The sequence below is a fragment of the Emydura macquarii genome, unplaced genomic scaffold (assembly GCF_026122565.2).
Source record: "Emydura macquarii macquarii isolate MOO-44397 ecotype Brisbane River unplaced genomic scaffold, CSIRO-AGI_Emac_v2 contig_2734, whole genome shotgun sequence".
NCBI lineage: Eukaryota > Metazoa > Chordata > Testudines > Chelidae > Emydura > Emydura macquarii.
In genome coordinates, this window is record NW_027132871.1 from 2,374,408 (window position 1) to 2,386,320 (window position 11,913).

General features: G+C 40.0%; 1 protein-coding gene across 4 annotated transcripts in view; it reads left to right on the top strand.

Moving 5' to 3' along the window:
• VEGFD (vascular endothelial growth factor D) overlaps positions 1 to 1,103 on the top strand; it is a 39,303-nt gene extending 38,200 nt beyond the window's left edge. For 2 of the 4 annotated variants that reach the window (XM_067566157.1, XM_067566158.1), the window contains exons 7-8: positions 118 to 200; positions 295 to 406. In XM_067566157.1, the coding sequence (XP_067422258.1) occupies positions 118 to 200; positions 295 to 300 (89 nt within the window). In that variant the 3' untranslated portion in view covers positions 301 to 406. Of the gene's footprint in view, positions 1 to 117; positions 201 to 294 lie in introns of all 4 variants that reach the window. The other 2 variants (XM_067566154.1, XM_067566155.1) reach the window with 1 other exon arrangement.
• Positions 1,104 to 11,913: the final 10,810 nt, after the last annotated feature.

Here is an 11,913-nt window from a genome sequence, read left to right on the forward strand (position 1 = left end):
TACTGGGCAACTGTTGGGAAATTCAGGCAATGGCAAAACATGTTGCTAGAGAAAAGGGATGTCAGCAGAATGATGTGAAAGGGGAAGTCCTCCATACAGATGCCTCTCTTTATCTAGGTTTCCCCTTTCACGTGGATCTACTGGACCTATCCATTCCATGCCTACCCAATCTCCTCCCACATGAGGCCATTACATTTTGGGTAAATATGCCAAGATGCTGAAAATGTTGATGGATATACAAGTGGAGAGCTATCACATTATCATGCTTCTCTCTCTCTCTTTTTTATTAAACAGCTGTGAGGACAAGTGCCCATCCCAACCCAGAATGTGCTCAACTGCAAAGCCAGTGTGTACAAAGCATTGTCGTTGTCCAAAGGAGAAGAGAAGTTCTCATGGGTCACAAAGCAAAGAAAGTCCTTGATCTAGCTTTTCCCCTGTCCCTCAACAACACACTGCTTTGCAAAGTAGCTGTCACTGACTTTTAAATCATTAGTAAACATGGGACATCTTCCACATTAATAGCAGAAGAATAAATCCAGTCTGCATTTATTTATTAGATTAATCACTAACTATTAGTGGACCCTCTGGGTCATTGATAACTGTCTTCTAATGGATAACTACAGTAGAAAAAGTACCAGCTGTAGGAAAGAAAGAGTGGAAAGAGCTAATTCAACACTGTTATATGGAGGATGAGACTGGTATATGTGTAATAGAGTGAAAGTCACCATCCAGCAGTTCAGGAATTCAGTCTCTGAATCCTTAGCTAGTGCATCTCTGGTGAAACATTCTTCAAAACTTCAGTGTACAAGATTTGGCTTCTAATATGTTCAGCACTGAATGATTTGATCTACTGTCCAGCTTTGATTATCATTTTGAGTTTATTGTACAACTACTGTCAGATGTGCCATATTTAAATGTATATAAGAAAATAAATACTTCAGTTATTCAAAGCTGTTTATTATCCTATGTCATTTCACACAATTGCAGACAAAACAAAAGCAAACAAACCCACCCCACCAGAGGGCCAAGCTATAGCTTCATTGTTCTTGTCCCCACTGGAACTGAGCTGAGTCCACACCTCGCTTGGAGTATGAACGCTTGGTTAATATGGTTATCCACAGTAGTTTGAATAAAGGATTTCTTTTCTCACACAGGTGCTGGGTTTCAGTTTTTGGCTCCTGCTGTGGTGTGTCGGTGCCCCACTGAGGTGGTACTCACATAAGTACCAAAATATCCCTAGAGAGTATTGGGAAGATAAATTCTGCTGAGGGTTTGTTGTACTTTTTCCTGTGATGTTATGGAAAGGGAGGATTTCTTCTTCAGGATTGAATTCATTTCAACCATGTAAGCCCTGAGCAATGGAACTTTATGCAGGTCAAATGTGGGAAAGGGCTGGGAAGTCCTATAAATTGAGTCATTTAAACCTGGACGGACAAGTCTGGACAAAACACTGGAAGGAACAATCCTGTATTGGCAGTGGGATGGATTAAATGATCTAACAGCAGTGCTTAATTTGTGCCAGGGCTGAGCCCTGGCACCTCTGGGCTTGGCAGTTCATAGCTCTGACACCTCTGGGTTTGCTACATCAGTTCTGAATGTAAAAAAATTGCTTGAGCGCCAGCACCTCTTTCATTACAAATTAAGCACCGCCTGTCAGTTCTTTTCCAGCTCTGAATTCTATGTTTCCACATGCTATTTTCAGAAGGTAGAAGCCCAGGAGGAAAAGAGGAAACAAAATTGGACTGCTGGGAGATGGAAAGGCTGACATAACAAAAGGAACAGAAACAAATCTTTGTAATGTGTGGTCTGAGAGTTATTGTCTGGATTTATACAGGATTGACGTTTGGATTTCTTTAAAATGAAGTGAAGGGCCAAATCCTGCAGTATTTACTCAGTCATTGGGCAATTTCCCTTTAACTTTTCTGGGACTTTTGTCTGAGTAAGGGCTATTGGATTTGGCCCAAGACAAATGTTCTGAACAGTTACCCCCAGGCCTGCTACCATCTGGCCATTGCTGGTGTGCTTGTGGATTCTCCTGGTATACGCCCATCTCCCGGATAGATTTCAAGTTCATACACATATTTGTTATTGCACAGGTTGTCTCAGCCCTGTCTTCAATGTTCCTCAAGGTGATAGAAGAATGCATAGAGCCTCCCCACCACCACTCCACTGTGCTCAACATCCAAGGACAGACATAGTCCCTTGGTTGGACTTGCTGGCAGAGTATGCTGCTCCAGTACAATAGTTGGTGCAGCTTGTACATTTCCCCAACATACCATGGAGCTGCCAGAGAGAATGCGCTTCCTGAGCACTACACAGCCCTCCTATTGGGCCAGGGCCTAAATGCATAAGCTTGGTTAGTAGAGCATTGTTTGCACCGCTAAACGCTTTTTTAAAAGTCAGGCAATACAATTGTATACCCAACTGACATTAGGTTTGCTACCATGTCATCCCAAGGAATGATACCCTTACAAATAATAATTAAAAAAATGATGGCCCCAATCCTGCAAAGATTTCTGCATGTGCTTTATTTTACCAACTGTGAGAGTTCCACTGACTTCCATGGGAGTATTCCCAGTGTGCGAAGTTAAGCACATGCATGAGTCTTTGAGAGATCTGGGTTGCCTTCTTGGTTCCCCCAGTTTCCCTCCACATTCCTTGATAATACATAAGATCAAACTTAACATTAGCAAAGCTTCTTTCCTGTATCTCATATATACAATTGCCAGATTCCCTAGGGCTGGTGCAGGAATGCAAAAGTATACGTCCCTAAATCTGCTAGGCCTCTGGTGGTTTGATGGAGATTCGCCTGAAAGGGAACCATGTCCAGCACTGGCCTCCCTTGGGTTTCTGTAGTGTAAAAGGGTAGATGTAATATGAACCCTGCTGATGGAATATGCACTGAATCAGTACATCCATCTTCTGACATCCCTAACCCACCACAGCCTACTTTTTGGGTGGTGCTGGCTAACTGCTGTCCTTCTAGCACAAAGGAGGAGGCAGCTTATTTCTTCAACAATACATTCCTGCCCTGGCAGATCTTCTGCTGCCAAATGTTTGCGCCATTGAAAGCAGTCCTTTTCCATGCTGCTATCCTATGTGAACAGTGAGAAAACATAGCTGGATCAAGTGCTGGATGTTCATAACATGCCACATAACAACAGCATGTGGAAAAGCTGAAGAATTTAAGCATAACACTGTAAATACCAGTTCTATGTGATGTTCTTGATTATCACAGCCACAAGGTGGTCTGGGTGTTGCAAACATCATGGCAAAGACCATAAATCTTCCATGTGGAAAACAGGGACTAAAAGGCAAATACTGACAGGATCCTTTGTTGCAGATGGAAACAAGCGGATGTGTAATGATAAGAATCTGATGAGGATTTATAAAAATCCCTTAGGGCTATTTTATTTGACAGATACTGGAAATGATCCATTTTGAAATCTTTAATGTACCATAAAAATGCTTTTTATATATTAACTTTCATACCAATATATCATAAAATACTTTACCGATTTAATAATAGAGATTTAATATAACAATGCACAAGTCTTAAGTGAGGCATGTAAAACTGATGGCAGATCTATATTTTGATTGATGTCATTAGCTCTTGAACTCTGACTAAAAGACCTCCACAGCAAAAAGGTTGCTTGAACAGAGAAACAGCTCTGTTTCAAATTTGACATACCTTTTATTACTGTGTTCAGCCTGCATTGCTTTTCAAACATAAGGACCTGATCTACAGATCTCATAACCAGAGTAAGAATTCTAAAGTTTCCTGTTACGGTATATCATAATCAGAACTGTCTTTCACTCCACATCTGGATTCTGGCCTTTTGAGCACTCCTCTATACATTAATATGTACATTCATATTCAATACATTTACATAATAATGGCTAATTGCTCATAAAGTCAATATGAAGTTTGATTGGAACACCAGTAATTACTCACTGACCCTTTCACACCTTCCACGTGTTTTCCTTTGGACTGAATGAGAAACATAATAAAGTTTCAACACTGGTGCGGCCTCCACATTTGAAACAGTCATTGTTCACTAATGAAAAATTCAGTTAAATTCTAGAAGGACTGGAGCATGTGTTCTGCCTACAAGTGGCGATGACAACGAAGAACTCCAAGCAAATCTGATAAGTATAATTAACCTGCTTATTTCAAAACAATCCATATGTTGTATACTTGTAGAAGTGCCTGCAGCGCATGGAATATGCAATAGAAAAGCTGAGAGATCATTAAAAGACCATTATTGTTTTATAAACAATATGGCAGTATCTATCCCTGCCCCTCATGCTCTCTCCACTTGTGGATCTTCATCTCCGTAGCATTAGTTTCCCTCCCCATTCTGCAGACCATTTAGAGTTTGGGATTTACAAGCAGAAGGACATGAGGAGCAGGATGGGCACTGTCTGTATATACATCATCTCCTCAATCTCAGACTTGTGAGGATTCCTCACCTAAATTAATACTGACTACCACTGTCAACACAGGCCTACTCACACTCCACAACCTCCCCTGAAGGAGGTTTCCACAGGCAGTATCCAGTACAAAATACTTTGAAGTCTAGTGAGAGAAGTGGGCCGGAAGATACTGTGGGCAGCAGAGATGGTGGTTCCAGGCTACTACTGTATGTGGGTATTATTCTGATTCAGAAATCTGAGTATCATTTCAATGTAAAGACTCATGAGTTAGACTAGCAGCCTATTTGTCCATCCCTTTCAAACAAGAAAATTAAAATGATGGTTTTTCAGTTAAAAGGATCTGTTTCTCTTCCTTCTCCCACTGGTGTAAATCAAGAGGAACTCTATTTAAATCAATAGTTACACTAGGGTAGGTACAGTGGTGTTAGCAAAAGGAGAATCAAACCTCCAGGAATGGGGTTGATTTATCTTCCACAGGCAATAGGACTAAAGTCTTTCAATTGCAAACCATGACAGAAGCTATCAACTGGTAATCCCTATAGATTTTTGGACCCTAGCTGTGAATTACCACATGTGTAACTCCAAGTGGGTAACAGGGCAAATTAATCTATGCTATTTACATATTATGTTCTACATTGAATGATAAACAAACCAGGATTTACAAATGATGTCCTGTCATCCATTTTATCTCTGTCAGCCTCCCATATCAATAGTTACTGAAAACATCAACAAGAGGTTTAAACTCAGGGGGAAAAAATCTGGGTTACATTAAGATTAACAGGAAACTGTTTCCAGTCAATGAAGTATGATGAGTACACAAAAGGATGCAGTCGGGGCTTGGCATCTCATCCCCAAATACTTTCTTCTGTTTTATTCTTACCATATTTTACAATACTCTGAATCCTTAAAGGCCTTTCAATGGAATGACCCCTCCCTTTAGTAGAGGAAATCTGGCATGTGCTTCTTCCAGACCCTGCCAGCATTTTTCCTTGGAAAGCAATGCAAGGTGCCCCTGTTCCTCAGGGACTGAGAGCATCGAGCCTCTGCAAAATAGCAAGTGCTGCCAGGTTTCTGAAGAGCAAAATCTAATTTACTTTAAAATATTTATAATTGGATAGGCAATGACTCCCTGATTCTACATTGTTAGATTTTTTTTTTAAATGTGATATTTGGTTGTTGAGAAATAATCTAAGGTTGGGTGACAAGGCAGCAACAGACTAGGAAGTGTTTCATCTAATTTCCTGGCCTGGAGTGTGTTTGGTTAGAGTGGTGATTCTTTCTTTATGATGACTCTAATCCCAATGTTTGGTTTATTTGCAGTTATTTCACAAGCCCTGGTGAGACTGTGATGAAGACTAAACTGATTAACCCATCACATTCCATTTATCTGAATCCACGGACACTGTTGTACAGCAAAGTATCTATCCAGTGTTTACTATTGAGCCCATCACCTTAGTACCTAAATTAAGTTAATTCCATGGAAAATTATATCTGCATGGCAATGTCCCTAGTGGATTTCATGGAGGAGTCTACTTCTCTTTCTTTTCTGATAAAGAACTACTTGCTTGTTATGAATGAACCTTACTGGAGAACATAGTGTTTATTACTCAGAGTAGTCCCAAGGAAGTTAATTAAAAAGTGTCTGGACCTTGTTGACATGAAAGCTATTCAGAATTGGAATGGATGTTCAAACATAATTGTGCTGTATTTAGTCCAACTCTATTCTTGATGAAAAAAGAAATTATATAAATACAGCAAAAACAACAAGAGTCCTGTAGCACCTTAAAGACTAACAAATTTCTTTGGGCATAAGCTTTCGTGGGCTGCAACCCACTTCATCAGATGCATATAAATACTGTATTACAAAGCAGAGCTCACCAAATTAATAAAAACTATGAAAGATTTATTTACTAGATGTCCATTTAATGAACGGTAACATTTTCTTTAATTAGATTACAAATGTGCTATCATCAAAAGACCTTTAAAACCATTTAGTCTATCTCCAATCTGGGATTATCCTATGTATCCTTTTAAAGAAATATGTATTTCACTTGCATTGATCTTTAGTTAAAGTTACAGTTGATTACTCATTCTATATAAAGTAGGTTAGCTTTTAATCAACTAGCTACTTTTTCCACCTCTGTGCTTTAAGATTAGATGGTTCATGATACAGTACATACATTCTTTGAGATGGGAAATGCAGTTTGCTCTTAGTCTATGTAGAAGGCATCCAAGATGCTACAGTAATGAGTACCTCAAATGCATATAGTAGTGGTAATAATGAATTTAATAAGCTTTGCACTTACAATTAGATAGTTGAAGGAAATAAGTACAACATATCACATTGTCACAGATTCCTTTCACACAGCTGCTGGGCTTACAGAACTGCATTTGAAGCCTGGCAGGCAGTGCCTTGCTTCACAAAACACTTGGATCAGTAAATTTTAAGGCTCCTCTAGCTCCATCTACTGTTGTCACATTTTTCCTAATTTATACTAACAAAGTAAACCACCGTGTTAACATTTTAATGAGAGAACCATCTTAGAGTTTTTGCCATTTATTTTGTACTGATGTTATAACATTAATTATGAGGTTTTTTTTAAAAAAAGGATGATGTCAAATACTGGTCATTTAAATTCAAAATCTGATTCATCACAAAAATAATTATTTTGTAAGATTGGCCTTCCTGGATTTGTGCTAATATTGTTGATGCAAGGAAAAAACACATGTATCCAGTTCCAGCTCCAGGACTAGAGAGATGGAGATAAAGATCTGAACCCTCTCTGCAAGTTAACACACAGAAAGCCGTCTGTCGGGTGCTCTAAAGGCTCCAGTGAAGAAAACTGAGCAAAGAAAACTGTAGTCTGAATATTGGGCGAAATTACATAACAAAGCAAATTATCATGGTCTGATCCTGCAGTCTTCAGGAGCCTTTAGATTTTGGAATGACTTCTTAATAGAAACGGCGAAAGACTCGTATCTTGAGTCATCTAAAATAGGATTGCACAAAACAAGTGATGATACACTGTGGGGAACAATCCTGGACTGGCAGGGAGCTAGGCCCGGTGACCCAACAGGTATTGTCCATCTCTAATTCCCCAGATGAAAAAAATAGTAAATTCAGCTGCATTAGAAACACTGGATGGCATGCAGCTGGGCAGGGATCTGTGTTTGCAACATGGAAAGACAACTTATTTTTAGGACTCTGAGGGGGAATTTCAAACGAGAAAATAAGTACTTTTTTTTTACAGTTTATATGTGTCATTTTATACATAGACAGGGTTGCTTAGCCTTTCAGTTGTTTATTTAAAATCTTGCATCAACATGAAATCTACTAAATCAGAAGATTTACAAGTGGGATTTTAAAGAAAAACAAGTGTTTGAATATAATGGCATTATCCTTCTTGACTAATTGCTGGGCTGTGTCAGATATTTGATTGGCTTTCCATCTACATCAATGACACCGAAACCCCAGTGGTTGAGAAGCCAAATTAGTGATCAACATTACCCAAAAGAACCTCAGCAGTGTGAGTTCATTGTTTCATTTACTATGTGTGTATATATATATTCTCACAGCAAAATGACTGACCAAGTATTATTATTATATCAATTACAATTAGTTAATAAAATAGTAAAAGCATCGTGATTCATTAATAACTTAGATTGGTTAATAATTAAACCACACATTGTTTTAATATCATGTGCTGCAAAGAGCTACAGGAGACACATTAAAGAGTTCGAGAGCCTCAGTCTGAATACCACTGTTCTACAGAAATAAAGCAGCACCAGTCTGTCTGGTGTTACAGAGACCTGTTATTCTTAGACCTTCAAAATGGCTAACATGGAGTTTCCTCTTTCCATGTCACCTCAGGCAGAAATGCCAAAAAACTCAATTACTATAAAATATCTCCAGCCAGAAACACAAAACAAAAACCAAGAACAGATTACCCTTCACTTCAGAGTAGATGCACAAAATATCAATTCCCTCTTCACCTCAAAACCTATCATGACTACAGACCAAACAATTTTTTCCTCATGTGGCTCTTGGTTGCTCTTTGTTACTTCCTGCTCAGTTTCACCTAACAATCTTGATCTATGCCTGGTACTTAAGGTCCCGATGTTCCATTTTGGGACTATTCACAGAAGTGAAGTCAAACATGTGCATTTAACTGTTTACAGAATTGGGGCCTAAGCCAATCTCTATAGGGCAGGGCCCATCTGCTTCCTTCAGTCAAGGGAAGAAATTTAACTTCCTTGATGCAAAATAGCAAATATGACAGGCGACCAGCTTGGCTTAACAAAGAAGTCTTTGGTGAGCTTAAACACAAAAAGGAAGCTTACAAGAAGTAGAAACTTGGTCAGATGACGAGGGAGGAGTATAAAAATACTGCTCGAGCATGCAGGAGTGAAATCAGGAAGGCCAAATCACAATTGGAGTTGCAGCTAGCAAGGGACGAGAAGGGTAACATGAAGGGTTTCTACAGGTACATTAGTAACAAGAAGGCCAGGGAAAGTGTGGGCCCCTTACAGAATGGGGGAGGCAACCTAGTGACAGTGATGTGGAAAAAGCTCAAGTACTCAATGCTTTTTTTGCCTCTCTCTTCACAGACCAGGTCAGCTCCCAGACTACTGCACTGGGCAGCACAGAATGGGGAGGAGGGAAGCAACCCTCAGTGCTGAAATAACAGGTTCAGGATTATTTAGAAAGGCTGGACATACACAAGTCCATGGGGCTGGATGCAATGCATCCGAGGCCACTGAGGGAGTTGGCTGATGTGATTGCAGAGCCATTGGCCATTATCTTTGAAAACTCGTGGCAATTGAGGGAGGTCCCAGATGATTGGAAAAAGGCAAATGTCATGCCCATCTTCAAAAATGGGAAGAAGGAGGAGTCGGGGAACTACAGACCAATCAACTCCTCCTCAGTTCCCAGAAAAATCATGGAGCAGGTCCTCAAGGAATCCATTTTGAGGCACTTGGAAGAGAGGAAGGTAATCAGGAACAGTCAGTATGGATTCACCAAGGGCAAGTCATGTCTGACCAACCTGATTGCCTTCTATGAAGAGGTGACTGGCTCTGTGGATGTGAGGAAAGCATTGGACATGATATACCTTGACTTTAGCAAAGCTTTTGATATGGTTTCCCACAGTATTCTTATCAGCAGGTTAAGGAAGTATGGACTGGATGAATGGATTATAAAATGGATAGAAAGCTGGCTAGATCACTGGGCTCAATGGATAGTGATTAACGACTTGATGTTTAACTGGCAGCCGGTAACAAGTGGAGTGCCCCAGGGGTTTTTGCTGGAACTGGTTTTGTTCAACATCTTCATTAATGATCTGAAGGATGGGGTGGATTGCACCGTCAGCAAGTTTGCAGATGACACTAAAACAGGGGGAGTGGTAGATATGTTGTAGAGTAGGATTAGGATACAGAGTAACCTAGACAAATTAGAGGATTGGAACAAAAGAAATCTGGTGACGTTCAACAAGGACAAGTGCAGAATCCTGCACTTAGGAGGGAAGAATCCCATGCACTGCTACAGACTGGGGACTAACACGTTAGGCAGCAGTTCGGCAGAAAAGGACTGGAGGGTTACAGTGGACAAAAAGCTGGATATGAGTCAACTGTGTACCCTTATTGCCAAGGCTAGTGGCATATTGGGTTGCATTAGTAGGAGCATTGCCAGCAGATCGATGGAAGTGATTATTCCCCTCTATTTGGCACTGGTGAGGCCTCATTTGGAGTACTGTGTCCAGTTTTGGGCCCCCCAGTACAAAAAGGATGTTGACCAATTGGAAAGGTTTTTAAGCAGCAGCTTGACAAAGCTCTGGCTAGGATGATTTAATTGGGGTTGGTCCTGCTTTGAGCAGGGGGTTGGACTAGATGACCTCCTGAGGTCCCTTCAACCCTAATCTTCTATGATTCTATGCCAAACTCTGAGTAGGGTACATACAGCCCATAACTACTCCATTGTTTTCATATAATTCTTTATTGGTGGATATTTACTATACAGTTGATATATACTACACAACTCTAGTACAGAGGTCAGAAATATCATCACTTAGTAAATTATCCTTTTACTAACACTGTTGTTTTAAAATGAAATAATATGTATGTTTTAAACACTTGTACTGTATTTTTAAAGGTACATATATGTGTGCATATAGATTTAAACAAATTAAAGTATGCTGTATATATAGATTGAATTTAATACAGATTTAATTTATAGATTCAGTTTTAAAAATTATTGTGTCTATTAAAAGAACTACACAGCTTGTAGTGCTCCAATTTAGCAATATAAAAATCCTTCACAAAATTGTCAGTTTTTTGCTCAAGACAGGCATATACTAGTGGTGATTGTTACACATGGAGGAACAGTGACAAAGCTGTGGGGGAAAAAGGAAGGAGGTAAGCATTTCAGCCTGCGCAACATTTGGTATAAACCAGTACTAATAATCCTTAATTTTCAAGAGCCCTGAAGTGATTTCCTTGAGGCAACATGACATCCAGAACTGAGCCACAGGAATTGCTTTGACTTCCCCATCTTCCCAACACTAACACAACCTCTGGACTGCCTTAGGGATCTCTCCTGGGGAGAACAACAAACCCAGCATGCTACCTTCAAGAACAAGGGCAGGGGAGGAATGATTCCTTTGTTGTTGTTTTAAACGTCTTACTCTCTGCTTTATATGTCCTATGATTTCGCTCTGATATTGCACAGGATTTTGGAGTTCAGTGAGGAAGTTTGATTTCCTACTATGATCTTTCCCAGCCCTGTGTATGCATCCTATTCATTGGCACAATTAACAGGAGTGAAACAGCATCAACTCAGGTTAGAAACTGGATCTCTCCACTAGCTGTTGTTTAAATGTGAACAATCCAACAATATGGTTGGACAAGCGGAAAGTACTCCACCCTTGTGGAGTGGATAGGGGACCAAGAAGCAGGTAGGGCTTTTTGCTAAAATCATTTTTTGGGTAGGCCTCAAGGCTAACGACTTGCTTGTATTTTAAATATAGGGTGGAGTTGCACTGTTCTAGGGTTTTGATCTATATCATCCTTATGGTTTGCTTTTTGGGACCCCAACTTCAATATATGTGCATTTTTCAGTGCCATTTTATAGTGGCTGGGAGTGGAATGGGATTGCTGATATCTGGAGGCTCAAGGAGTGACTGGTTCTATATCTAAGCATTTCTAATGTGGCAAATTATCAGTAGTTAACATCTGGGGATGCAGACAGGAAAACTTAGCCAGAATACTCTTCCTGACTTCCTTTGGAAGGACATTCCAGCATCTTGGATCAGCTGTGGAGAAGGCTTTACCTCCTGTCCAGTGCTCAGATAAATATAGTGGGCCCAAAGACCATAGCTGCTCTGGCAGGTTTCCGAAGAAAAAGAGATTCCTGAGACAATGTGGTCCTATCACTAGGTTTTGTAACTCAGTATCAGAATCTTGAATGGCATCTACTGGATC